This window comes from Spea bombifrons, chromosome 3, assembly GCF_027358695.1.
Source record: "Spea bombifrons isolate aSpeBom1 chromosome 3, aSpeBom1.2.pri, whole genome shotgun sequence".
In the NCBI taxonomy this organism is placed as follows: domain Eukaryota; kingdom Metazoa; phylum Chordata; class Amphibia; order Anura; family Pelobatidae; genus Spea; species Spea bombifrons.
The window spans coordinates 85,130,535-85,157,425 of NC_071089.1; the positions used below are offsets into that span (position 1 = coordinate 85,130,535).

General features: G+C 37.5%; 1 protein-coding gene across 1 annotated transcript in view; it reads right to left on the minus strand.

Annotated features, from left to right (window-relative positions):
- LOC128483055 (probable cation-transporting ATPase 13A4) overlaps positions 1-23,126 on the minus strand; it is a 33,740-nt gene extending 10,614 nt beyond the window's left edge. Inside the window, exons 1-20 of the mRNA XM_053459092.1 lie at positions 22,827-23,126; positions 18,806-18,979; positions 17,766-17,900; positions 16,654-16,724; positions 16,484-16,564; positions 15,318-15,387; positions 14,647-14,781; positions 13,921-13,993; positions 13,112-13,243; positions 12,432-12,602; positions 11,021-11,178; positions 10,255-10,443; positions 10,007-10,068; positions 9,150-9,300; positions 8,990-9,064; positions 8,188-8,344; positions 7,132-7,249; positions 6,921-7,045; positions 6,125-6,288; positions 5,590-5,706 (exon numbers count right to left, since the gene is read on the minus strand). Of these exons, the coding sequence (XP_053315067.1) occupies positions 5,590-5,706; positions 6,125-6,288; positions 6,921-7,045; positions 7,132-7,249; positions 8,188-8,344; positions 8,990-9,064; positions 9,150-9,300; positions 10,007-10,068; positions 10,255-10,443; positions 11,021-11,178; positions 12,432-12,602; positions 13,112-13,243; positions 13,921-13,993; positions 14,647-14,781; positions 15,318-15,387; positions 16,484-16,564; positions 16,654-16,724; positions 17,766-17,900; positions 18,806-18,979; positions 22,827-22,982 (2,514 nt within the window). The 5' untranslated portion in view covers positions 22,983-23,126. The remainder of the gene's footprint in view (positions 1-5,589; positions 5,707-6,124; positions 6,289-6,920; positions 7,046-7,131; positions 7,250-8,187; positions 8,345-8,989; positions 9,065-9,149; positions 9,301-10,006; positions 10,069-10,254; positions 10,444-11,020; positions 11,179-12,431; positions 12,603-13,111; positions 13,244-13,920; positions 13,994-14,646; positions 14,782-15,317; positions 15,388-16,483; positions 16,565-16,653; positions 16,725-17,765; positions 17,901-18,805; positions 18,980-22,826) is intronic.
- Between the last annotated feature and the right edge of the window lie 3,765 nt (positions 23,127-26,891).

Below are 26,891 nucleotides of genomic sequence, written 5' to 3' on the forward strand. Positions count from 1 at the left end.
AGATGAACAGAGCAGCAGTCCAAAACCAATCCGTGCAAATCAGTATCTGCAAAAGATGACGCCGCAAGATGATGTGGAGGCCTATCTAACAGCTTTTGAGCGGACTGCCATCAGAGAGCAATGGCCTCGCACTCAATGGGCTGGTATAGTGGCACCTTTTTTGCTTGGTGAAGCTCAAAAAGCCTATTTTGACCTAGAGGAAGAGGCGGCTGCTAGTTATGATATTCTTAAAGCAGAGATTCTGGCAAGGACTGGCGTGACTCCAGTGATCCGTGCCCAACGGTTCTATAATTGGAAATACCAGGAACAGAAGGCACCAAGATCACAAATGTTTGATTTGATTCATCTGGCCAGGAGATGGTTAAAACCAGAGAGTTCAACGCCTGCTCAAATAATTGAGACCTTGGTTTTGGATCGTTTTTTGCGAGGATTACCCCAAGGCCTAGGAGAGTGGGCAGGGCAGGGAAGCCCTACCACTTATGATGCAATGGTGGCACTGGTTGAACAATATACAGCAGTGAGAGAGTTAAAATCTACATCACAGACTAAAATGCAACAGAACCAAAGACTGCTCACAAGCTCAAGGCCCTGGAACTATGGGAAAAATCAAGTTGTGATCCGAACTGGAGGCCCTGAAGTTTCTCCGGATGGAAACCAGGACTATAAACCCTCAAAGGGATGGCAAACCAGGAAACCTCCAGTTACTTGCTTTGAGTGTGGGGAGCCAGGTCACATAAAAGCTATGTGTCCTCATTTGCAGGAACCTATGGAATGTGGGTACAATGCTATAAATGACTTTTGTGGACTAATCTGTTTGGTTGGGAAACAGACCGAAAAATGTGTGTTTGATAAATCTGTTTTGTTAAATGGGAAGGAAACCGTAGCTCTTGTGGACTCTGGGAGCGATATTTCCTTAGTGACAAGCAGTCTCATTCAACCGTCTCAGTTGCTCCCAGGTAAGAAGGTTGGGATACTCTGTGTACATGGTTGTACTGTATCATACCCTACTACCTCTGTAAACATAGGCTATGGGGGCCAAACATTTTCAGTAGTGGCTGCAGTGGTACCTAAATTACCCCATCCCCTTATTCTCGGACGTAATTTCCCGGCGTTTCAAAGCCTGATTCAAAACCCGTGGGAGTCTGTAGAGGAGAACCCGTTTTGTGTTTTCCCATTGGTACACCCAGATTTGTTTTGTAAAAGGCGCAAGACAAGACGTGAGAGAAGGGAAGATAAGCATAGGGGTACTGGGAACTTACAAATGGCTTTGATAAACGAAGGTGTGACCTTACAAGATCCGAGCACTAGTTCCAACCCTTCAACCGAAATACTGGTTGAACCCCAGGGCCAAACCCGAGAACAGGCTAATATTGGGGATTTAGACATTGGTTTAAATCAGTTTGGAAGGGAACAAGTCAATGATTTAACATTGCAAAATGCCCGTAACCAAATTGTAGAAGTTAATGGAACCATGATCGATGGACAATCCAGAGACAGGTACCCTCATTTCATTCTTAGAAATGATCTACTTTATAGAGTGATCAGAGAGGAGGGGCAAGAACTTGAACAGCTCTTAGTACCAAGGTCCTTCAGGAGGAAGGTGTTGGAATTGGCCCATTCTCATTTGTTTGGGGGACATTTGGGGGTAGAAAAAACTCAGGAAAGGGTTTTAAGGCGATTTTTTTGGCCTGGGGTATATGAAGAGGTAAAGCGGTACTGTGCCTCATGCCCAGACTGCCAGCTAGCGACCCCAAAACCTCGTCTAAGAGCACCCCTAATCCCATTGCCAATTATTGAAACCCCTTTTGAGCGAATTGCTATGGATTTGGTGGGACCAATAGAAAAATCGGCTAAGGGTAATCAATATATTCTGGTCATATTGGATTATGCTACACGCTACCCAGAAGCTATTCCCCTCCGCAATACTGCCTCCAAAACCATAGCAAAAGAACTGCTTCAAGTATTTTCTCGGGTAGGGTTACCAAAAGAAATTTTAACTGACCAAGGTACCCCTTTTATGTCCCGACTAATGAAAGAGTTGTGTCATTTGTTACAAATAAAAGCTTTGAGGACATCTGTGTACCATCCTCAAACAGATGGGTTAGTTGAAAGATTCAATAGGACCCTGAAACACATGTTACGTAAAGTGGTTGATAGAGATGGGAAAAATTGGGACACTCTTCTACCGTACTTACTGTTTGCTATTCGGGAGGTTCCCCAATCTTCTGTAGGGTTTTCACCTTTTGAGCTCCTTTATGGTAGGCATCCAAGAGGTTTATTAGATATAGCGAAGGAGGAGTGGGAAGAACAAACGGTACCAGGACAGAATGTCATTCAATATGTGGAGCAACTCAGGGGGCGCATTACACAAATTTCTCCCATAGTCAGACAATATCTGGAGGAAGCTCAAAGAAGCCAACAGGTTATTTACAACCGCCAGGCAGCAGTACGTTCTTTCCAACCTGGGGACCGAGTTATGGTCCTTGTTCCCACTGCCGAAAGCAAACTCTTGTCTCATTGGCAGGGCCCATATGAGATTATTGAACAAGTAGGCCCTGTAAACTATAAAGTTCGACAGCCTGATCGCAGGAAAGTCGAACAGATTTACCATATAAACCTGCTAAAACCCTGGAAGGATAGAGAAAGTAGTATGGTTGCTATAGATAAATCCCCAGACCCAGATGTTAAAATATCTGCTGATCTCACCCCTGAACAGCAGAAGGAAGTTAAAGAAATGATATCAAGACATAAAGATGTCTTTTCTAGTATTCCTGGCAGAACTAGTGAAATCTGCCATGATATTGTCACAGAACCAGGAGTTACAGTAAAAGTAAAGCCCTATAGAGTTCCCGAGGCAAAAAGGAGTGCAATACAAACAGAAGTAGCAAAAATGTTAGAACTGGGAGTCATTGAGGAATCACATAGCCAATGGTCTAGCCCCATAGTCCTAGTACCTAAGCCAGATGGGTCAGTTCGTTTTTGCAATGATTTTAGAAAACTTAATGAATGCTCTAAATTTGATGCATATCCTATGCCTCGGGTTGATGAACTCATTGAAAAACTGGCACAGGCCAGATTCCTAAGTGTATTAGACCTTACAAAGGGTTATTGGCAGATCCCATTGACAGAAACCGCTAAAGAAAAAACTGCATTTGTGACCCCTGAAGGCCTGTACCAATATAAAGTTTTGCCATTTGGGCTTCATGGAGCCCCAGCAACCTTTCAGAGGTTAATGAATAAACTTCTAAGACCTCACTCCAATTATGCTTCTGCATACTTAGATGATGTAGTCGTCTATAGCCGAGACTGGGACTCCCATTTGGGAAAGGTAGAAGCGGTTTTAAATAGTATTCGGAAAGCTGGTCTTACTGCTAATCCTGCCAAATGTTCTATTGGATGTATGGAAGCCAAATATCTTGGTTATACTGTAGGGAGAGGACTGGTAAAACCTCAACTCACTAAGGCTGAGGCTATTGAACATTGGCCACGCCCTCTAAGAAAGAAACAGGTCAAAGCTTTCCTAGGAATAGTTGGCTATTATAGACGCTTCATACCCCACTTTGCCACTCGAGCTGCACCTCTCACTGATTTGATTAAAGCAAAGGCACCAGATACAGTGAGATGGACTGATGATGCAGAAAAAGCTTTTGCAGACTTGCGTACAGCTTTATGCAGGTACCCTGTTTTAGTAGCCCCGGATTTTAAGGAACATTTCTTTTTGCAAACCGATGCTTCTGATGTGGGCCTGGGGGCGGTATTATCTCAGATGATAGGAGAGGAAGAACATCCTGTGTTGTTTTTAAGTCGTAAGTTGTTGCCAAGGGAGCAGAAGTATGCTACTGTAGAGAAGGAATGTTTGGCCATTAAGTGGGCAACTGAAACATTAAAATATTATTTGTTGGGCAGATCTTTTACCCTCATCACTGACCATGCTCCACTACAATGGATGCAGAACAACAAAGACAAGAATACTAAAGTCACACGTTGGTTCCTCTCTTTGCAACAGTTTAAATTTGTTGTGAAGCATAGGGCTGGGCTATTGCATGCCAATGCAGATGCATTGTCTAGGGTGCACAGTTTCTTGTCGAAGGCCGCTTCACACACCTGTGTTAAGCTGAGGGGGAGGGTATGTGGCAAAGTAATGGACTCTGTCTACATAAGTGGCAGATTGGAACGCTCATTATTCCCAGCATGGGGAGGGTTAATTGCTGGAGGTCAGCAAGGTGGAGCCAATTAACCTGCACTCAGGTGGTTAAAAGGGCGGCCGTTAGAGCCATTAGTTGTCTGGGAATAGGGTGAGAGGCAGGCAAGCCAGAGGCCCTCAGACTGTATCAAAAGGATTTGTTTTTGTTTTGGTTTATTTACACTATGAAGTGCATTGCTGTGGACTGTACAAATCTGCAATAAACCACATCTTGCTTTTATTCTGCTGGTGTTCGGAGTTTCTTGTTTTGATCGGGCCATCCTGCTACAACTGTTAGCATGTGTATGTGTGTTACTGCATGGTGATAGAGTATGTGTGTTAGAGTATGTTGTGAGTGTGTGTGCCAGCATATGGTGTTACAATGTGTACTTGTTAGTTTATGATGTTTGCCTACATATGTATGTGTATGTATGTGTGTGTGTGTGTGTGTGTGTGTGTGTGTGTGTGTGTATGGTATTAGTTTGTCAGGGTGAGGCTATGGTTAGTGGTTCCTGGGAGAGAGAAAGAGAGGGGAAGATGGAAAGAATAGGAGGAAGAACGAATGAATATGTGTAAACATATGTTATTTGTGCATGTTAGAGAGAGTGTGGGGGTGTTAGTGTATGGTGTGGGTGGGGTTTAGAGCAACTAAGGCCATGAAACTGTAGGGGAGCATATTTCACTCCTGTCCATGATACAAATAGCAGCAGTTTGATATGAGGGAAGGGAAGCCACAAGCATGCAAGCTACTAATACCATATGTATTAAATAATATGTATCCTGGACTCCAAAATCCCTACAGGTGGCTTTATTACAGTCACTTGGTATCATTATAGGGAAATCTAAAAGCAGATGATGTGGTAATGGCTAAAATGCAGGACAGCTGTTTGCTAAATAGAAACAATGAGCTGCTGAGTAGTAGCCAATCTTTGTGGCCTGCACTAGCATGTACTGCCATGGAAATATTGAAGTGTCTACCAGGAAATGTCTTTTAATAAATTTAATGAATTGCAATGGAAAAAATTAGATAAAACATATATTGGGTTGGATACATTAACTGCGATAAACTGCCTTCTCATAAATTGCAATGGAAAAGATAAGATTAACACACATAGATATTAATTGTTATAGTCAGGGCCGGATATGCTAATCTTGCAGCATACAGCCACACAAATCCAGTCAGCGACTGCACAAATACCACAAAGCTGAAGGACCTGAACTGCCTCTGGGGTGGCAGTAGGTAAGCGGTAGGTGGTCAGTCCAGGCCTGGCTATAGTGATAATACCAGTTTTCAAACTTTGCACCAGAATCACTTTATTTTTTTTAAAATTTGTATAAACAACTCTAATGAGCATGAAATTAAGTCATGTAGTATTATCAAGCATGCTTAACTTATCTGTACTCACTTTTGGCAATAATTCAGGGAAATGGTCCACAACAACCTGGTATGTTTTTCCACTCATTGCAAAATGAAAGTCTTTGGGTTTGTGGTAACTGCTGCCATTTATGTCAATATTTAAATCCTAGAAGATAAATAGAACATTGGAGCAGATATAAAGTAATTTATAGCAGGTGTAAAAACTAAAATGTTTTCTAGCGAGTTTTTCCCTATGGTTTACGTATTCTTAATAAATACTGTAAGTTCTTTAAATACTCATTTGAGCAAGGTCCTTCTCAACTCAACTTTTGTTTCTGTAAGTCTAAAACATTATGTGCTTCACCACTTATGTCCTATTTACCCATTTACAGTGCTGATGATGTGATGCACTAAATAAAACTAATTGTTTTTACACCAATGTTCTTCACCTGAAAATTGTTTCAGCAATACATCATATAAACTATTTTAATAAAAATGTATCATACGTCACGGAAAAAAAAAAAAAAACTAGGGACAGTAAGGCACCTAGCTTTATTTAATTATTCATTTTTTAAGGGACATACCTGTGGCTTAGATCCATTTTCAATATTGTCTTCTATCGTTTGCCACTTTATTGATGCAGGTGAGTCTCCTTCAGGAGCATTTGCATCTACTAGAATCAACTTGCTACTACGAGGAAACATCCCAGATGTTTTACCTACAGTACAAGCTGTTTGAAGGTTGTCACCTTTGAAGAAAAAACAAGAATGCCCCAAACACATTTTAAAAAAACATTTGAAAAAGTTTATTATCAGATGTGACGTTACATTGCACTTTTAATGTGTTCAAATACACTGTGCTGTTTTCTTTAAAAAAGAAAAAAAGCATTATATGATGTTTTCAGGCAGCTGTATATTAGCCATTTATATTTGTGCTCTTGTTCCAGTCAACTAGATAATTCAGAAAGATAAGTGATAATCAATAGAATGATAATGTTCCTCCATTGACTATGGAAGAACAGACTTCATTAGTGTTGCCATAAAGAATTAGATCAATGAGATATTTGAAGGAAAGGCACCCAAGAACATCACCCTCTTGGACTGCAGATACATGCAGAACAAAATGAGGTAAAACCAAGCTTTTGTCAAAGCTAACTTACATGACATTCTCTTTGACTATTTTACTTGAACCCTTGGATGGAAGCTGAAACGTCTTGGCAGCTTTAAGGGAGAAGGTGAGCTCAAGGAAATTGAGCTATTTATTATATAGGTTTTCCCAAAGACAAGTATTAAGATTTTCTCTGTTTCCAGTCTGTTTCCAGTCACTTGGCAATATTTATATTCAACTTAAAGTGCACTTTTATGCTACAAAATAACCTACCTGTGATCATCACAGTCCTTATATTAGCAGCATTTAGCTCGTGCAGAACTGATTTTGTCTCAGGTTTAAGTTTGTTTTCCATAATAAGCAGCCCAAGAAATAAAAGATCAGATTCTACTTCTTCCCTGGGAAGATGATGAGGAAAAAAAATTATACAAATGAAGATGGTTCCAAAAGAGCATCGCCTTTATATTAGACTAAGATCACTCACCTTTCCAAACTCTTGGTGTCTAGGTAAGTGCCATTGTTTAATGTCTTATATGCCAATGCAATTACTCTAAAGCCTTGTAATGTATAGTGTTCAAGTTCTGTTGGGAAGCTGGAAGGGACTGTGAAAAAAGCAAATCAATGTTTATTCAATAACTAAATGTTAGGAGGTTTTAAAAGTTGCTATTTTGTGAAAAAGCAATGCACACAAAAAGAAGAATCTACAAAACCCAACATCATATTTAAATCATGACCTATACAGATAAGTAGGTAAAATCTATCCTTGAGCCAAAACTTCCAAAGCAAAATCTACAAACAAGAGCAAGATCTGCTTATCTCTAGTTTCCCCTGTCTCGCTACAGTTCCCCTGTCTTCGCTACAGTTTCCCTGTCTCGCTGTAATCATTCCTGGATTTACTTATGCTCTGTCCTATACTTCTGATTCTTTGACTCCAGTCCTGCTCTTAGCTTCAGCTTTCATTTATAATGTGTGTCCTAGCCATTTGTTATGTTTGTCTCAGTCAGCAGTCTCTAGGTATGTTTTGTCTCTGTTCTGTGTTTAGATTCAATGTTTAGTTTCTGCTTATTAGTAATTCACTAGGCAGGGTTTAATGCTAGGACCCCCTGAATATTGGAGTATTTTGTCGTCGTAGTGGGCTAAGCATACTATGGCCATAAGATGTGACTAAGTCTACAATTGTTATCTTATAGTCCTAGGCTAGTCCTGTATTTATGTGTGTCAGTCTTTTATGTGCCTTTGCCCTTTTTTCCCTGAATCGTGTAAGGATCTCGGTTTTTTCCTCTCCCCATGTCCCAGATTAAGATATCCTATCCTTGCTTAAAGGAGACACGTCTGAGGATCTCGGCTCCTCAATTTGTCCCTTGTGTTCCTTGCCTTGATTCCGGTCCTTGGACCACCCTCCTGGACCACTGATATGTCAGCTCCCAGTTGTATGTTCTTGGTTAATATGTTTCAACCAAAATTGACGAGCTTTTAAATAGGACTTTACTCCAGCTGTGTACAAACTGTGTTTTGACAATGAGTCTATTCATAATATTACCTGTCTCTTGTTTGCAAAACTGCACAACCATTTCTGGAGCTCCCTTTAAAAACACCAAGAGCGTATCTTCTCCAATAACTTGTGCAACGACAGACATTCGCTGCAGGCTAGATGAAAATGGGAATTGATGCAGGAGAACTACACCTTCTACTGGAACCTAAATAAAATGCAAAACCATAACATTGTCTGAAAGCTTTCATATGAGCCTGCTTTAGAAATAATAATTTAATTGGCGATTACACCAGCAATTTTGTTTGCTAAAGTAAGAAACAAAGAATAAAATAGTTTGGTTTACTGTAAACTGCGTTAGTAAAAAAACACTTTCAGCATATTCATTTGCACACTTTTAATTTTAAATGTCACTAAGCAGTGTAGGGTTAATGTAGTATAATGCTAGGTCCCCACACAAACTCAGACAGGATTAGGTCCTTTCAAGTGAAGGGTTGGACGAAAAGGTATTGTTGTGGGTGTTTGATTGACAACTGATAAACTATGTAATTAGTTTGTTTTTCTCCCAGTAAACGTATTTCAATCCCAATTTTTTGGAACTCCTTGCCCAGTCATGGCATACATCTTCTTGCCTTGGTAGGTAGAGGGGTTTTAATTCCAAGTGGCTAATGATGCAGATGAATGTCCATTTAGCCAGGAGTAAATATTCAATATTCAACATAAAATTAAGCTCTGGCTATTTATAAGAACAATGAGTTAGAGATTGCTATCACTTATAATGGAGCAGAAGTCAAAAGGAATAATCATACCACTTTACAATTTATAAGAACCATATGTTATTGTAAGAACTTACTGGCTCTGCTTCTGGTCCTGGTTTTACAATCACATTTTGAGTGGACACATCTTGTTCCTCGTTGTCTTGAATTTTCTAGTAAAAAACAAGGATAGGGTTACATTATTCCATAAAGCGGGTTATTAGTCACTTGGTCTTCTAACACAAACTAAAACGTTACCCAGTCTGTTCCTTCAAACATCTTCAGATCTAGTGGGTCGCCGCAGACTGCACCATCTAAGATCATTAGTGAATGGCAGCTGACCATTGCTCCTAGAAGTGGTCCCCATGGCAAACTAGTTCCTGGAGTGAAGATATGCACATCCTGAAAACTGTGTGCAAAAATATTGAATTAATGCAGAATAAAGAACAAATTACCCTTTGCTTAAATCTTCCTTGATACTGTATACTGCATGTTTTGTAGCCTTTTTCTGTTATAGCAAATGTATGAAAGCATTTTAACCTGTGAATTATTTCTAGTAACAATAAATTTTGTATTTTAAAGATCGTTGTAGAGCCAATGTTAGTGCCAGCTGTTTCGGGAATAAACCTGACACCATGGAATTAAGACAGTCTATGGAGGGCCATCTTTAAACATAAAGGAGTGTTTAGGACTCAAAGTAGGATTCACTATAGGAGGTCTGTAAGAAGAGACTATGGTGACTACTGAGGGGTCCAAGGAACAGCTGTCATGGACCCCTAGGGTAAATCAGGAGCCTCTGTCAATGATAAAACATTCTGCATAACTTCTTATAGGAGAGATGGAGGAGGCCAAGTTAAGGGGATGGGACTAGGCACACATAGTGGGAAGGACTAGCCCCAATAAACATAAAAGGGAGTGAGTGGGATCTTGCCCAAATATATGACATTGACCTAGAGACCCAGTAATCCGAATTCCCTATGTATGAAATCACTTTTCATATCTTTGCACCAAAATTTTAAATAATCTCTTATGTTCTTCTAACATTACTCATGTGACTTAAACTTATATATATGAATGGTTCAATTTGATAATAAATATTATTAGCACTGTTTTACCATTTTCCATTGGACGGAACAATTCCCCATAATTCCATTCCATCTTCGGTTAAGGTACCTGTCTAGGTAAAAATCAAACATTGGTATACATTTTAAGTTTTACTTCTTACGTTTATTGTATTTTCCAATCTTCAAAATTTGGTACTATTACGAAAAGATCCTTTAACTCGAACAACGCATCTCCACAAGTGCTTATTGAACTCAATATTTCACTGTAAAATTTTATACTTAGCCTATATAAAACTTACTTTGTCAAAACAAACAATGTTTAGTTGTCCACACATATTAATCCTCTGTGCACTCAAGCAGAATATCCCATTCTTCTGGAGCCTCATTTGAGAATACAGAATACAGACTGTGACCGCGGCTGGCAGGGCCGCAGGGACGCTAACCGTTATAACAAGTAGTGACCACAAGACTGTGTCTTTTGCAGAAGCCTGAGGAGTTAAACAAAAAAATGCTTTGTTAGCCAACACTGGGAGTTGCTGATCACAGCAACTAGAACAGCATAGGGACCCTACCCATGGCTCGGCCTTTGATGTCTGATCACAACAGCTTAAAATTGGCCCATCTGCATTAAGTCAGTCTTCTATTTATCTACCCAGTAAAGGTTATGGGTGCTGTATGGTGATGATCACCTGGCTACCTGCTATTAAGAAAACATAATAATAATAATAATAATAATAATAATAATAATAATAATAATACTTGCTTTGTCTGAATAAATTAGTTTTTTTTTTTATTTGAGTCAAATAGCTGGACTTAGCTTGAGGGGACACACCACCACCTTTGGTCATTTTATGGCATCTCATCATTAAGTTTCTTAAGTAGGAGGTTTCACTGATTTGATGAAAATTTACAGTGGGATGATGCAGATTCCAGTTTAATTTTCTCTGAAGCTTCATATAGCCGTCACTAAAGCCATCTAACGTCAGGTACACAAATGTTTGTTTTAAAAAATATATATATATTTACTTGCGATTAAATGTGTGTGTTTGTGATCTGAATACTCACTGCATTTTGAATGTAGACAATAACTGTGTAAATAACTCCAACCACAGAGATTGCCATCAGTCCCATTAGGAATCTCAAGACATCTCTGTGTAGTTTAAAGTTAACTGGTTTTGGGTACAGAATAGAGCGAACAAGATCGCCCTTGGCTGTGTTGAATCCTATGAAAAAGTAGAAAAAAAAAATGTAGTGGAAATCAAGTAAAACAATTTACCAATGTTTGTAGGCCAATAACATCCTGTATAAAAGTAACTATGCTTTTTTTTTAGTGGTTTTATGCAGCTCGTAGATGTTTTTGGGTTTAGTAACGTGGCATTCGCTACCTATTTTGTAATGAGAAAAGGTGAAACTTTTTGTCCTCCGAAATAAATGCTCATTAAAAATATAGTCTACAGATGTTTGTAATACCTTTTAGTGACCCAGCGTTCACACAGTAGGATAAAGAGTCGCATTAGCTTTCAGAAACTGAGGTCTGTTTTTCATATGTAGTCGACTATATATTTAAAGAAATGACCTCTGTGACCTTGAAAACTACCGTGACTCTGCATCTTACGCTATGAATTATTGGTCAACTAAAAAAGGTATCACAAACATTTGGGGCAAATCCTTTTTTACAATATTTTTCTGCTTTTTCAAAAATGTAATTCACAATTTATAGTGTATTACATAATAGGGCTTGCAAAAATATGCAACCAATTAGCACACTCTATATGCCTAAGCACAGTGTGGTGACATAATGCCGTGGGAAGCCATGAGTGCCCGTGATCATGCATTAATAGCTAGCTTAATCTCTCAGAAGAGCATGGAACAAATTGCTTGTAGCACACTATGTACAGGCTGGACAGGTTAAAAGGTTGAACGTTTATAGTGATACTATAATTATAATACGTTAATAATATATAGTATTACATTAAACAGTAAAATAAATAATAAAAACATAAAACCAAACTAAAGGCATCAAAGAAACGTTAGTAATATTGTTAAGGCATATAGAATGAAAATGTCTCTCTTGCTTGTTATTCAGAGAGTTTTTTTGGGGGGTGATTACTTCTTCACACTATTTTTGATAAACCAATAAATATAATCATAAAAGTGTGATACAAAAATGCAGTAGAAAGCCATACTATAGAAAAAATCCTTTGAATCCACGTTATCTTTTTTAATCCATCCTTTATAGATCCATATGCCTATATCCAGTTGCCATACACTAAAATGTAACAGGAAATGACAATATGTTCTAAAAAAGTATAATTTACACACACACACACACACATATATATATACACACACACACACACACACATATATATATATATATATATATATATACACACACACATACATATACACACACACACACACATACAGTGACAATTTTTTTTAGGAGGTATGTGCATTATGGTTGATCACCAACCTGTTCTTAAAACAACAGCTTTTACCAGACCATTGTTAGGGGGTCTTGTCTGGATGACTTCAGTTCCACAAAACAGAACATGCCTTTTGTAATCTTCTCCGCTGTATATTTTCCATGGAACAAAGTTTTCAATATTCGGCAAAGATGTCTTTGTCACAGGAATACTTTCCCCTACAAAAGATTGGTTAGTAGCCAGAGTGATTACTATATTCAATGAAAACGAGGGCATGGATACATTAAATATGGCAACTAGCCAAACCTTGTTTCTGGAAATATATATTATATATACACACAACATTTTTTTGCCATTATATTCAGAATAATAATAGTGTGTTTCAAATATTTTATAGGAAGCTTCAGATTGCTTTTAATAATGTGTTTATTGTAGTATTTTTAATAATTAATCCTATATTTCTATTCTTGGAGGGAAAAAAACATTTCCATGTGTTTTTTTAATTATACAGTTAAAATATAATAAACAACTCTCTAGGCCCACAAATCCCTTAATCTACCCCCAAATGAGGGACGAAGGCGCATAAATGCATATGCATAGGTTGCCTTACATTAAGATGTACTCTCGGGTGAAAGATTCCTATTTGATATTCTATTTGAAATGATTCTTTAAGTGAAACAGGTTAACTTTAGTATTGAATCAACTAGCATGCAATGTAATACTGTACCTGTCAACATCCCTTCGTTTACTATACACCCCCCTGTGATTAATATGGTGTCACAAGGCAAATAAAACTTCTTTCCGGTTAATACGATGACATCACCAGGTACCAAATAACGAGACTCCACTTCTTCAGTAACTTATGAACAAAGGAAAATAGTAAGTCTAATATATATATACACACATAAACATTTCATTTTTTGCATGAAATCTCAAACACGTATGCATAAGTTCTTAACACGCAGATGATTGCCAAAACCATCTTTCTACATGTATAATGGCCTGATCATCTAGGCACAGCCTCACACCAGACTCAAAACAAAGGGCTCTACATAAATAGATTGCAGAAGAAGACATCTGTGGCCTCCTCAATCTCATGATGTAATAAAGGTCCTCGGTGCCCGGTGGCACAGAACAGACAGTAGGAACGTTAAACTAGCAGCAGCTCAAATGATGCTGTGCTCGTGTATTCAAGTAATATCTAGCTAGGGTTTGCAAAAGGCTTTGTAGCAGATATTTTAATAAATGCCCTATAGACATGTACAATTTTCACATGCTATGTCATTTTGCTTATCCTGGTTTCCCTCATCATGATCTAAAGGGCTTCCACATCAGTTCAATCTTCCATATACATAGGCGGCATGAGATGCTTACGTTACACAGCAAGTAATTTCATTGTCTTTTTGGCATAAATAGAAATCCAATCACAATCATAAAAATGTATTTATTATTTAAAATTCTTAAATTTAGCATCTCTCTGTATTAATGGATTTAAGAGTGCATTCCTAGATGACTTATAATGGTCGGCTCACTTACCTCCGTTTTTTCTAAGAATAGTAACCATCGTGCTGTTATGGGATTCAACTAAGTTGTGCAGTTTAACAGATTGCTTGGAAGTAAAAAAAAAACAAACAAAACATAATTACATTTACATGCATAAGTTACATTATATATTCACATTAGAAACAAAAAAAAAGAAGTAGATATAGATAGGTACACATACATTATATATATTTATTTTGCATTAAAACTTCAGAGTAAGATGTACAATGCAGTGTTGACCAAATGTAAGCAACGTCTGGTGGAAAGAAAAGGCGGCTAAACATTACATTAAGACTAACTATTATTCGATGATACAGGCACACCCAGTTACACTAATACCTTATATTCTAACACATTACTAAATTCTATATGATTAACTATTTCATGATTATTTAGCATTGGATCTGTATATCCTGTTGTTGACCCTGGCTAGTCCTGACATATGTTACTCCTCTGGCCTCTGGTCTCCTCCTGCGTTCCGTCTGCCCGGGCATCCAGATCCCGGGCTTTGCAGATCCACCTGGTGTGTCTGATCCTCCCTGAGCAACGCTACCTGGGTTGCTGAACCTGCTTTCAAATTACCTGCATGTTTCTCGCAAATTTCACCCAGTTTAAGGGAGTATATATTTTACTTCTAACCTTCTGAGCCTGGTGTAGCCCCCCTTGTACATGCTAACTTGTCAACACGTTTATGGCACACACACAAAATGATTAACATACCATCCTTAGGTTGTAGACAGTAGCAGCCATAGATAGGACGGTGATAATAATAAGTACGACGGAAAACTCTATGTAGCCAGTAGCCAACCAGAGACTGAGAGCAAAAGCTTGAAAAATGTAAAACGGATTCAAAACCTGTACGGATGAGAAATATAAGGCACTCAGAAAGTTCAAATTGTGAAATTGCTGCTTAACATTTAAAAGCAATAGATAAAAACTTTGGGGATTTTACACGCAGCTATGCATTAGGGATATAAATACTTAAAGACTTTATAGCTCTTTGTATGAGAAAAAAAGGAACCATAGTCATAGTTAATGATCACGTGTTCCCTCTATAAGTCTATATGAACTTATCCTATAACTTATCCTATCACTAAGGTTCAAATCCTGGAGAATATAAGTGCCAGACAGAGTGTTGGGAGCAGGAAAAGGTTTTAAGAACCAGACATAACTTTAGAATTTATTTCACTTTTGTAAAATTTCAGAACTGTATTTTAATAAACATGCCATCTCAAGAAGTATTATTATAGCACTGTGAGTTTAACTAACCTAGAAGAATACCGGTATGCTATATGACTGTCTATAGACAAACAGACCACACACTAGTTACAAGGAAGGAATCAATTGCTTTTTTCATTGAAAAATAAGCATCAAAAATGTATAGCTCTTACCTCTTTAAAAAGCAACTTCCAGATTGGGACAATTTCAACCTCTATTGCATTTAATCCACAAACCTGTTTTCTACAGAAGAACGTTTGTTAGTACGGTAATAAGACAAACAAAGTAATAGATAAATATAGTGTAAATTTTAGCTGTAGAAACAGATATCACATAAAGAATTGATGTTTTTGTTTCTAGTAAGAGAACATTTTTTTCCACACTATGTTATATATATATATATATATAGTATACAGAAATTGCAATGTTTACAGAAATTTCAGCTTTTGCTGACTGATACATTACATTTTGGGACCTCTTTTTTAACTATATAGTTTAAATTTGTGCACCACACAACAGATGATGATTGACACACATTTGTAATTACTGTTAAATCTTATTTTATGAATGTTTTTTCTACAATTTGATCTAGCTGACAAAAAGTGTAATAAAATGCCTGCTCCTCCTGTTAGTGGAAGCCACAGCATTTAAAGCCCTGTAGACTTTGAGAAATACTCTTTGCATCTACATAGAGATTTTGCTTACATTAAAAAAAAAAGAACAAAAAAAAAAAAAAACTTAACATTATTCAGAATTTATTGAATTCAATTTTATAAAATATACATTGGCACATGTATAAAATATTATTAATATTATCATGCAAGAATTTGATTGTCTGGTACCCACTTTCACTCTCACTCTGTAACTCACTGTAATCTCATTCACGCTCAAGCTCTGTAAATGTTTCCCTTCTCTCTCGGTCAACCACTTCTGTATCTTCTCTCGTCGTCCGCATCTCCACGGGCATAACCCATATATTTCTGCTGTGGTGACCGCCTTCCTGATCCTCAATTGGGGAAGAGGACGTCATTGAAAGTGACGGAAATGGTCGGCGGGAGTGGTCGGCAGGGAAGGGAAACATTTAAAGAGCGTGACAGAGAGAGAGAGTGAACAAGAATACATGTATGAGAGATAGAGAGTGAGTGAATGTGGACCCACACATTTTGAACGAAAACGCTGAGCTTTTTGTTAGTTTTCGTCTGATTCGCGAGAGGTCTGGCCTCTTTTTCAGGGCTTCTTACAAATCGCAGAATTTACCAAAATGTGGTAGATTTGCAATTTACACAAATCTGAAAGCAAGAGTTTATAATATACTATATATCAAATACTCGAAACATACCTTATTTCTTGCTCTTCATTAGTTAAACCAGAACCAAACTTTGAATGAACATCTGAACAAGAATATTCCTCTTCGAGAACCCTGGATTGCGGGTAAATAATAGAATGGTCAAAGAAGAGGACAATATGCAAATCACAAATAAACTTTACATAATATTTTAAGTATTTTACCCAATTTTCTGAAACCTTGCTTCCAAAGTGTTCCAGACATATCGAATTTTCTGCACTCTTATGCAACGTATCTATTATTCAGAAAGATAAAACAATGAAAAAAAAAATACATTTAGAAAGTGTGTTATAGTCAAGGTTGTGTAATTTACATTATGTATTATTATAGAATACATTAACATGTATACATCATTTTGAATATATAATGTTTAAACCCTGTTCCTGAGTAGTTTAATTTATGCTACCAACTACACCTCTTGTGGAAAAGTTACATTTGCTTTAAAGTAGTTTGCTAAAATAATCCGGAGTGTGATGTCTCTGTATCTTTGTTTCGTTGGTGGTGTTTGTGGGAGAATCGCATGTCCTCCGCACCTTGGTTTTGTACAAATGATTTGTCGAGGGAACTTATGGTCGTATGACTGCTTGGAGATGATACAGAATGACAGCCCATGCAGGAACATAGTTACTGTATTTAGCATTTTCTAAAACTGATGCTGGTGGAAGAATTCATGGAAGCGCTTTATATATTTTTATTGCCCACACGAGGGAGCTCTAACGCAATCGGTTTAAACAATTCCAGGCAGATTAGAGGCACTTTTTAAATGTTTTTCTGAGTTGAAATATTCTGCTTTCATACAACAAAGCTGATTTTTGAGATGCAATAAAATCTACAATGAACTGATTCCGCAAGTATGCTTTGCCTCTAATTCATGTATAGCCAGCTGTGATTAAAAAGCCTTTCCACTCTAAAACATGAGCATAAGCATCTGCAGCGGGGGAGGGCAAGCCCCATTTAGCCCAGGGGGCATGCCAAACCGAGAAATCTAAATAATATAGTGTCCCAAAACATTTAGCTAATTATAGTAAGGGCAACAATGCTCAATTGTCCTGGTCAATTCATTTTTTTTCAAGATGCACTGCATTAAAGGAGCAGAGAAAGGATACAGTCAGGAGTAAATGTTGCCTATAGCCCTTGACAGTCCTTGATCTTGGTGGCTACAAGTCCTAGGGGTTGCCACCCTCACCCACACTCATTCCCATGATTGATTGTATGAGTATATGCATTTCTTCACCTGCATGTTCTAATGTTCATAGGTAAACCTCCACATACATACCCTGTGCTCGGGCATTATCAGTGACTTTTTAATCAAAGATTTCTCATCAGACATTATGCTGAATTTTCCTTTCTCTCCTTCAGTAAACGGATGGACCCACCATACATTTTTCTTGGAATATTTCTTAAAATCATCCTAAAGAAGAAAAAGCATTAGATTTGATAAAGTTAAAAAACAGCATAACTTTAGATTAAAAAAGCATAATCCACCATTGTAAATATCTGAATTTCTACCTGCTAGAAAGACCAGGTATTACATTGCAGTTACCACGAGAGGTAGACAACATGGTGATGGCGGCATGTGGATTCCATAAAAGGCAGCATTTCTCTTAGCAAACTTTGAAGAACTTGCCATGCTGAGATTACTTGCAAATTATCCAAGTAGTCAGTTGAATTCATAAACAACTCAATAGCACTCAACTAAGCTTAGGGGAAAGGCATGTCACATATTCACATGTCAAGAAGACTTGAATGGAATTAAACTGTTGGGTAACGCTGGCCCTCCCATATTGGGAACCTAAGCAGCTATCTAGAGAACCGAGGTAGTAGGAAATGTCAATATGAGGGTCTCCCTTGTGTGAGAAAGCAAGCAAATGCAAAAGGAGGGGCACTATAAATATGGTTTATATAGGTACTGAAAATGCTACAATTCCTGGGACCATGCCAGAGTTTGCTGTCAAGTTAAATGAGTTACTCCATTTAATCCAATTTGGCTGGATTATTATCAAAAATAGACTACTCCAATTTGGTTTAGCCAATCCTACTTGGCTGAATTGGCCACTGGTCAGAGCAAGACAATTCAACAGCCAACACAATTAAACTGGACGCTTTTGACTAGACCATAGTGTAATGTAATGTGGTAAACCACAAATTATTTAAATTAACAAACGTAATAATGTTTTATTTATGTGAAGCTCGTGTTGAAAAGAAGAGACATAGTTTTACTTTTCATTAGCACGGTTTAGAGAAGTAGAAGGTAACAATATTTTAGCCTGTCTCTAGTTGACACTGCCATCAATGATATAATTGACGTTTACTCACTGTGGTCCTGAGCAATGTAACATTAGCCTTCTTCAAGCTGCATGGAACACAATGACACCACACATCCCACTCTGGCTTCCAGTAAAAGACAAGTAGCAGGACTCCAAGAGAAAAAATATATCCTACGATACACAGGACTTGTCTCCACCACACAGTTCTGTAGCCAAACACATCCTGCAAATTTCAAAAACACGCTTACAGATGTAAAATATACATTAAAAAACGTGAAAGCTGCAATTTTTAGGGTCTTTATTGCCACTGTATCAAAATAATGCAATTTTCCTGGACTAACATTGGTAATATTTACTGTACCCCTTTCTTTTTTATGCAGCCATATTACATGAATTACGGTAGCATAAGGTCAGTATAGTTTTTGTGTAGGAGTAGGGTTAGAGCAATTCATTAAGTGCAAACAAATATCCAGACGTGTAAAGAAGGAGTATTTTAGTATGGATACGAGAGGCTTATATCTAATGACATTTAAATCTATATCGACATAGGATATAAAATCAACCAATCTCCAGCGTAACACACTTTGTGTCAATACAGAATGCAGCCAGCAATATAGGTGATGTGTATTATTTATGTTTGAAAAGCACGCAAAAAAAAAACAGGGTATTGGGGATCGCTGCCTCAATTTAATGTATTACCCCTACACCCCAGAAAGGATAGGGGGAAGAAGCACAAGGTGTGGAAAAAAAAGGGTAAAAGGGTATTTTAGGGTAAAATTTAAATTAAATTTGGTAACAAGGATGCAACAGAGATAAAAGCAGGTGTAGAGGGAGACACACAATTCTTATTAGGAGAATAACACCTGATGTTTACAAAGATAGAAGACTACTGGTTATTCTACGCATGCTATCTGAACATCACACTATGTAACTTTACAAAGACCTTTGCTTACCCATGAGTAGGCAATACACAATTTGCATAGTGTGCCTACAATTGTTATTTCTATGGTGTCATAACTCATTGTGTGTAAGTTTCAGATGACACTCCATTTTTGCATGGTGTTGTAAATAAGTACAGATACTTTTGATGTAGGCTTCAGAGACAACAGTTTTATTAAGGATATGTATATGAGTATTTGCCTGTGGACATGATGAACAATGGGATTAAAGAGGTAATTCACCATCCTAAAATGACTACAATTGTCATAGTAATGCAAAGATTCCAAATCAAGTGTTGTTTGCTGTGGTCAAACTATTTTGTTTTGTTTGGCGTCTACATGCCTTTGTGTCTACACAGGCCCACACAGTGTAAAAGGGGATCAAGAGGACCCCCTTTTTAATTCTTCTTCTTCTTTATCTAAACTGTATGGTGTGTGAGGATTGAGTTTCCACAAGCTGTAGCAGTCACAGTTGTACATTTGAGAAGGCAGGAACTATTACAGTATGTAAACTGTCACTACAAACATGACTACAAAAAATGTATACATTGTACAGCCAATACACTGTTTTTGCAGCATGCTTACACCTGTTTGGTAGGCCTCGTATTATACATTTGTATTTGAGCCTGTGACTAGCTTAGTGCACCGACATTTTTTTTCTTTTCCCTGTTTGCACATATTTGAGGTTGTTGGCTCCTCATCAGTCTGGTTGCAGCTTGCTGTCCAGGGGTTAATAGGGAGGAGGTTTAATTGCACCTCCCCCAACACATTAATAAGGTTTTGGTAGCAGTATAAACTGCTTTGTGTGCCCACTATGTAGGAGATGAGAGTAGGTGCTCACCCTATTGAGAGTGTGCCTTGACGTGGCGGGTGAGCGTAATTATGCTTTGGCCAATTCATATAACCAAAACCTCTCATTTATATTATGTTTATATATTTGTTGCCAACTTTATTAGGGTGAGAAGCGCAGACAGTTTTTGTTTTTGTATACATTGTACAGCCAATACACTGTTTTTTGCAGCATGCTTACACCTGTTTGGTAGGCCTCGTATTATACATTTGTATTATTTGAGCCTGTGACTAGCTTAGCGCACCGACATTTTTTTTCTTTTCCTTACTACAAACATGACTACCAGCTAGACTCCGCTCAATGTTTAGGCAGTTGTGACACTCTAATCAACACATGGTGCATTTGAAATCACCACCCTCTTATTATTACAGATAACATCTAAATTGTGCCTATGACTCAGAAGATAGATGTTTACTCCCTGCAAGATAGTCAATGATTCGTATTTAAATAATAACATGCTATTAAGATAAGTTAAACATAAACATATATATATATATATATATATATATATATATATATATATATATATATATATATATATTTAACTTATGTCATTATCAACTATAAAACACATTAAGAAAATATACAAGAGTGTACTGATCCAAAATCTGCAAGAATCATTTCCATTTATACAAAGCAACAGTAATCCAGCTAAGAAAGGTACCCTTTTAAGATGGTCTTTGACACTGTTTAGGTCAGTTGTGTTGTTAGAGAAGAAAAACTTTCATTAGCATATCAGGTCCTAGCAATAAGCACTGATGTAACTGCAGTGGTCGCAGCTGCGACGGGGCCCGTGTCTCTAGGGGGCTGGTGGGACCCCTTTGACTCCTTGTTCTCCCAGTGCTGGTTAAAGTAGTTTAGAAAGGGCCCTTCCAACCAGGACCACAACAGGCCAGGACAGAAAGACCCATTCTAAACATACATGTGTGTGATCATGAATGTGTAATTGTGTGTGTGATTATGAATGTGTAATTATGTGTATGTGCGAGCATGGATGTGTAATTGTGGTGAGATGGAGTGTGTGTGTAAGTATGTTTATATATGTGTGCCAGAGTGTATTTTGGAGGGGAAAGGGGCAAAGAAGGCACAGACAAATTATTTGGGGGCAATGATGGCACAGACCAGCTGTTGAAGTTTGGGGGGGGGGCGCTGGGGCAATTCTTGCCCTGTGGTTTCTAGTTATGCTCCTGTCCATAAGGAAATCATATGCTAACTGCAGTCTAGATCTAAAATGTGAGGCAAATTTCCTCTGCACGAGGTACCCAACTATTCAAGAGTCTCCCATAAACCTCCTTTAGGTTATAAGAGAGCGAAAATATGTATCGTATATCAGACTAATCACAGCCACAAAGGCAGTCTAAAACTCAAATATAATGCAATGTCTTCTCGGCATGGGGGAACCCAGACATTATTTAACTTGATGGACCTCAGCCGTGAGGTGCAGTAAGTATCTCTTTTGGCCTCTTCCTAACCAAGTGCCATTATACATGCCTGCCCTGATATCACAACTGGCTGCATTTTCATTTATATGCAAGCATGAAGAATAAGTCTTCTTCACTCTGATTTTTTTCATGGGAGATAACGACATAATACTCATTCTCTAGCGAATTTAAATTAACTTCAATGTCTGAGCTTTAACTGCATTCAAATAATATATTCTTTCACAGGTGTCTCATTGTCTATCCATGAATTGTCTGGTTGCTGAAGTGCCACTTTCTTCATATCTCCAGAATTTAGCAGGCTAATTCTGTAGATCACAGTTTAATGATAAATCTACATCTGCACAGTTTTAGCATTGTACGTCTTAAAGCAGAGCTAAGTTGTGACCGAGTATAAATATATTGATAAAAAAAAATCATGCATGCAAATAATATTGATATGATATAGGGCCAATTAATCTATGTTACACGTAATGAAAGAAAGCGCTACTTTACTGAGTATGTGGTAGATAAGTGGGACAGCCTCCCAGCAAAGCTGGTAAGAAGTAGTAGATATACACTATCATACATAGCACAATGTTGTAATGCACGGTTGCCATTTAGAACATTAATGACATCACATTATTCTTTCAGTATATTTTCTGTTTAATATGTAATATTAACCATATAATCTAGACATCCAACATAAAAGGACGGATAGGAATCACCATGTAGCGTTTCCAAAAATGTTTTTTGTTCCCAGACAAGATTTTCATTAATGTGAGCTTGTAGGAGCTTCTATTAAATTTGTTGGTGTACTAAAAACTAGCCAAACGATTCTAAATGTTACATTGTAACACTTACCATCTCATTGTCCTCTCCAGGATTGAGCAGGATGTGGTTGTCAGTATCATCTTGGTTTGTGGTCATTGCAGAGGACCTTGTTTCATTAATGGGATCCAAGCCAGTGTTCTCTGAAGTCAAGCAACAGCACTCCCTTAAATCCAATACCTTCTTCATTTTTTATTCTTAATTACATTTGTATAATTACAAGTACACACCCTTACCCCAAAGAAAACAATACATACAGTGAATAAACTCCACCCCATGGCTTTGAAATAGCCTTCTGAACTACTGACCCTGTCAAGAAATACCCCTGCCTGCTAACAGACACAATGCCCTTACCTACCTTCAGTAGAATGAGAGAAAAAGAGTTAGGTAGATACAAACTAGAGTAGTCTCCCTTTCCTCATAAAGGGTAACTAGTACAACTGGTTTCCCCAACACTGGCTTTCTTGTTTTTCAAGGTTGAGTGAGCCGGCATGGCCTCAAGCATGGTCCATGCCCAACATTTGCCTCATTCAGGTTTGTAAATAGGTAATTACTGTCTGCTCAAATTCCCTTTATAGAAAACTGTGCAATAGTAAGTACTTAAATAATTTGCTCTGCAAAGTGTCCTCTTAAGATGGTCTGCACGGTGTTCATATATCTGTTAAAGCAGAGCTAAATTGTGATTAAAAAAATAATTCAAACATTTGCATCTGCAAGGTGGCTACATTACTCCTTCCTTGGTTGTATTGCCGGCCAGTTAAAAAGGAAGGTTACATTGATTTAAAAAAAATACACGCAGATAATATTGAGAGGATACAATATCAATGAATCTATCTTACTTACATGTAATGTTAAAAAGTTTCACTTTACCGAGTAGGTGGTAGATAAGTGGAACAGCCTCCCAGCAAAAGTAGCACATATATGCTGTCATGCATAACACAAGGTGGAATTGAAGACATCCAACATAAGAGGACAGTTAAGAATCACCATTAAAAAAGTCTTGTTTTCAGAGAATATTTGGACTAATCTGAGCTTGCAGGAGCTTGGTGCGTTGGTGCTCTAAAAATTAGCCACACGATTATAAGATTTGCAATGTAACACCATCTCATTGCCATCTCCAGTAGACAGAGAGAAACAAATTGGGTAAATACAGACTAGAATTGTCTCCCTTTGCTTGTAAAAGGAAACTAGTGCAACTGGTTTCCCTAACACTGGCTTCCTGGTTTGTCAGGGCTGCACATGAGCCAGGATTAACATGTGAGGAACTCTCAGATGCCCAATCTATACCCAAAAGATCAATAACGGAACATAATGCTACACAGGGTACTTGAGGGTTGCTGATGAAGGGCAGCTGGTTGTAGTCTATACTTTTTGTGAGGGGACACATGAAGTTGCAAGTGCAATGATAAGCAAGGTATCGGCACTGCCTGAAAATGATAACAAACTTACTGCCAATAAAATGAGAAAGAACAGCAAGATTGTGTTCAATAATCATGCGTCCCATAAGACAAAAGTAAAAAGTGCTTTCCGAAACATAATACTGGATTTAAAACTCAACACTCATGATACAAACACAGTATAGAGATAGGTATACTATTTACATAAAGATTAAAACTTCCAACTAATTTAGGTTTAATTAACTAATTTATTTTATTAAGCATTTCATTTAACAGGCCCCACTTTGTTTATCTAAGTTTTTTTTAAATAACACCATTATTACCCTCACTCCCTCTACCCCTCCAAATTATTCTCACACTGGCTAAACTAATTTAGTACCATCTTAAACATCTGTGACCTGTACGTTATCAGTCTCTATCCTTCTCTTTAACCCATATACTGCTGCCCATATCTCACTTAGATGATTTGTGGTTAGCATTACTTTTGACTTGATAAAGCAAGGTTGATACTCTTGAAAGCTCCTACTTAAAATGGAATGCTAGTCCAATAAAAATGTATTATTTTGTATTGCTGTATTCATTTGTTCATGTTTATTAAAAAAGAACACAATAGAGAAGTGTGAAGTTTACCACATTGTTATCAGAGTACAGAAGAAATACAGAATTCTGGAAAAGATGCTCACCTTTACTGTCCTATATGTGTGATATTATATTAGATTGTATTTGTGCCAAGCAGTTAGGTGTGATTTATGATGGAAGACAAGAGAAAGTTAATCTGGTGAACTTTAGTCATGACACGTGGAGGGGATAATAACAGAAATCATTTCGGTTTTATAGGCAGAGAGGAATATATTCAATGCCTCATATTTTAAAATATTCATTTTGTAGCCTAGTATCTCAGAGAAGAGGTGAATTCTAGTAAATTGGAGTGGATAATATGGGTATATTTATCTAGGTTGGCATCATGAGCAAAGATGTTGAAATAGTCCCTTACTTACAAACTATATGTCTCCAAAACAGTCAATATGATTGAAAACTAAAAAGAATAATTAAAGATAGTTTAACTAAAACATAACTCCCAACATCTACCCCTAGCAAACCAGGATGCCAGGGGGCAAAGCTTGAAAGGTAGAGTGTCACTCAAATTGGCAGTACTTCTAGACACTGGAGAATGAAATTAAGAGTGCTTGGCTAGGCCACGGGATAGAGTGGCAAAATCAGGACAGTCCAGCGCTTGAATACATTTATTATTCTAAAAGCTGTAAAGGTAAAGAAAGACAGCGCTCAAAGAAAGTGTAAATAAAAGTATATATAATTTATTGATATATATTATAAATAAAAGAAAAAAACATATCTTAAAAGTCCATACAGAGCACAAAGAAAACATACAAAAAAAAGAGATTGTATGTCTAAATAGGACCAAAGAAATTGAAATAGAAAAGATCAATTCAAGAAATGAAACATAATAAAGCTCACTGTAGGGTAAGTAATGCCTGGCCAGGCTGGCACCCAAAAAAAGCAGGACACGTTTCGTTTATGAAAAAACTTCTTAAGCTGTAAACAAAAAGGCGAAGGTGCCCTGTGTGTGACATATTAATCTGATTTTACTTTACTGAGAGGGAACAGCCTCCCATCAGAAGTGGTAGAGGCTAATACATTGAGGCATTTAAACATGCATGGGACAGGCATATGGCTATCCTGTTCAATTGATATCTTGTAGCCTTAAAATATATTGCCCATAGACATATTTAATCACAATTAATAATGTATATTATATAAATAGCATCCATATATGGTTATATTTCTATTTTTCTTTATTTACCGTACTTTTCCTCATATGCATCTAATGTAATAATCAAAGTTTGTACATGTGATGTATTTTAAATTGATACCTAGTAGCTTGAAAACATATTGCTTGACACACATGCTGTGATTTGACACTGCAGACTAGGAGATCATTGACTTTGTGGCTGGTTTCAAATGGGACCATTATTTTCTTGTTTTAATGTCTTTCCTAGTTTGTATTTAGAGAATAAACTGGAGGAATGTTTATTTGGTGAAGTGTGGCAATTTCATTTTGGATCTTTATGCTACTTCTGAACTTTTTGGCACAAATACAACAGTGACTTCGGGAAAAAGATGGTGTGAACAAAGACTTGTTAGAGCCAAGTTATTAAAAGAGATAGAGTCAAGTAGGATTACTGGGGCTTTTGATGAAGTGCATATTCCTGATCTGATCATATCAACATTATCTGTTGTTTCAAAAAAGGACAAAGTTTAGACTAACAAAGTTTAGACAAAGGAGTGTTCTGTTTAATATTAGACATATGATTGTGTCTTGAGTATGCTAGAGGAAGCTGGCCCGGGTGCTCTTAGGGCAAAATTAGATCTATTGATCTTTAGGTTGCTCCCATTACATCCAGAGAGTTGTGCTTTCTTTGAAACTTTTAGCACATTTTTGCACTACAGGACAGAACAGGGTAGACTCGATAGCTTATTACCTGGAAGATTCCCTCCTAATTGGTTCCAAAGATTCACCTGTTTGACAATCTGAGTTTGATGTTGTTGGAACAGGGATTCCTAGTATCAGACAGCATCCCTTTCCCAGAAGTTGTCAATTTTTGTGTATAGAAATAGATACAGTGAACACAGTATGCAGGCTCCCAGATGAGAAGGTGGTGAAAGTTGGGTTTGGTTAAAC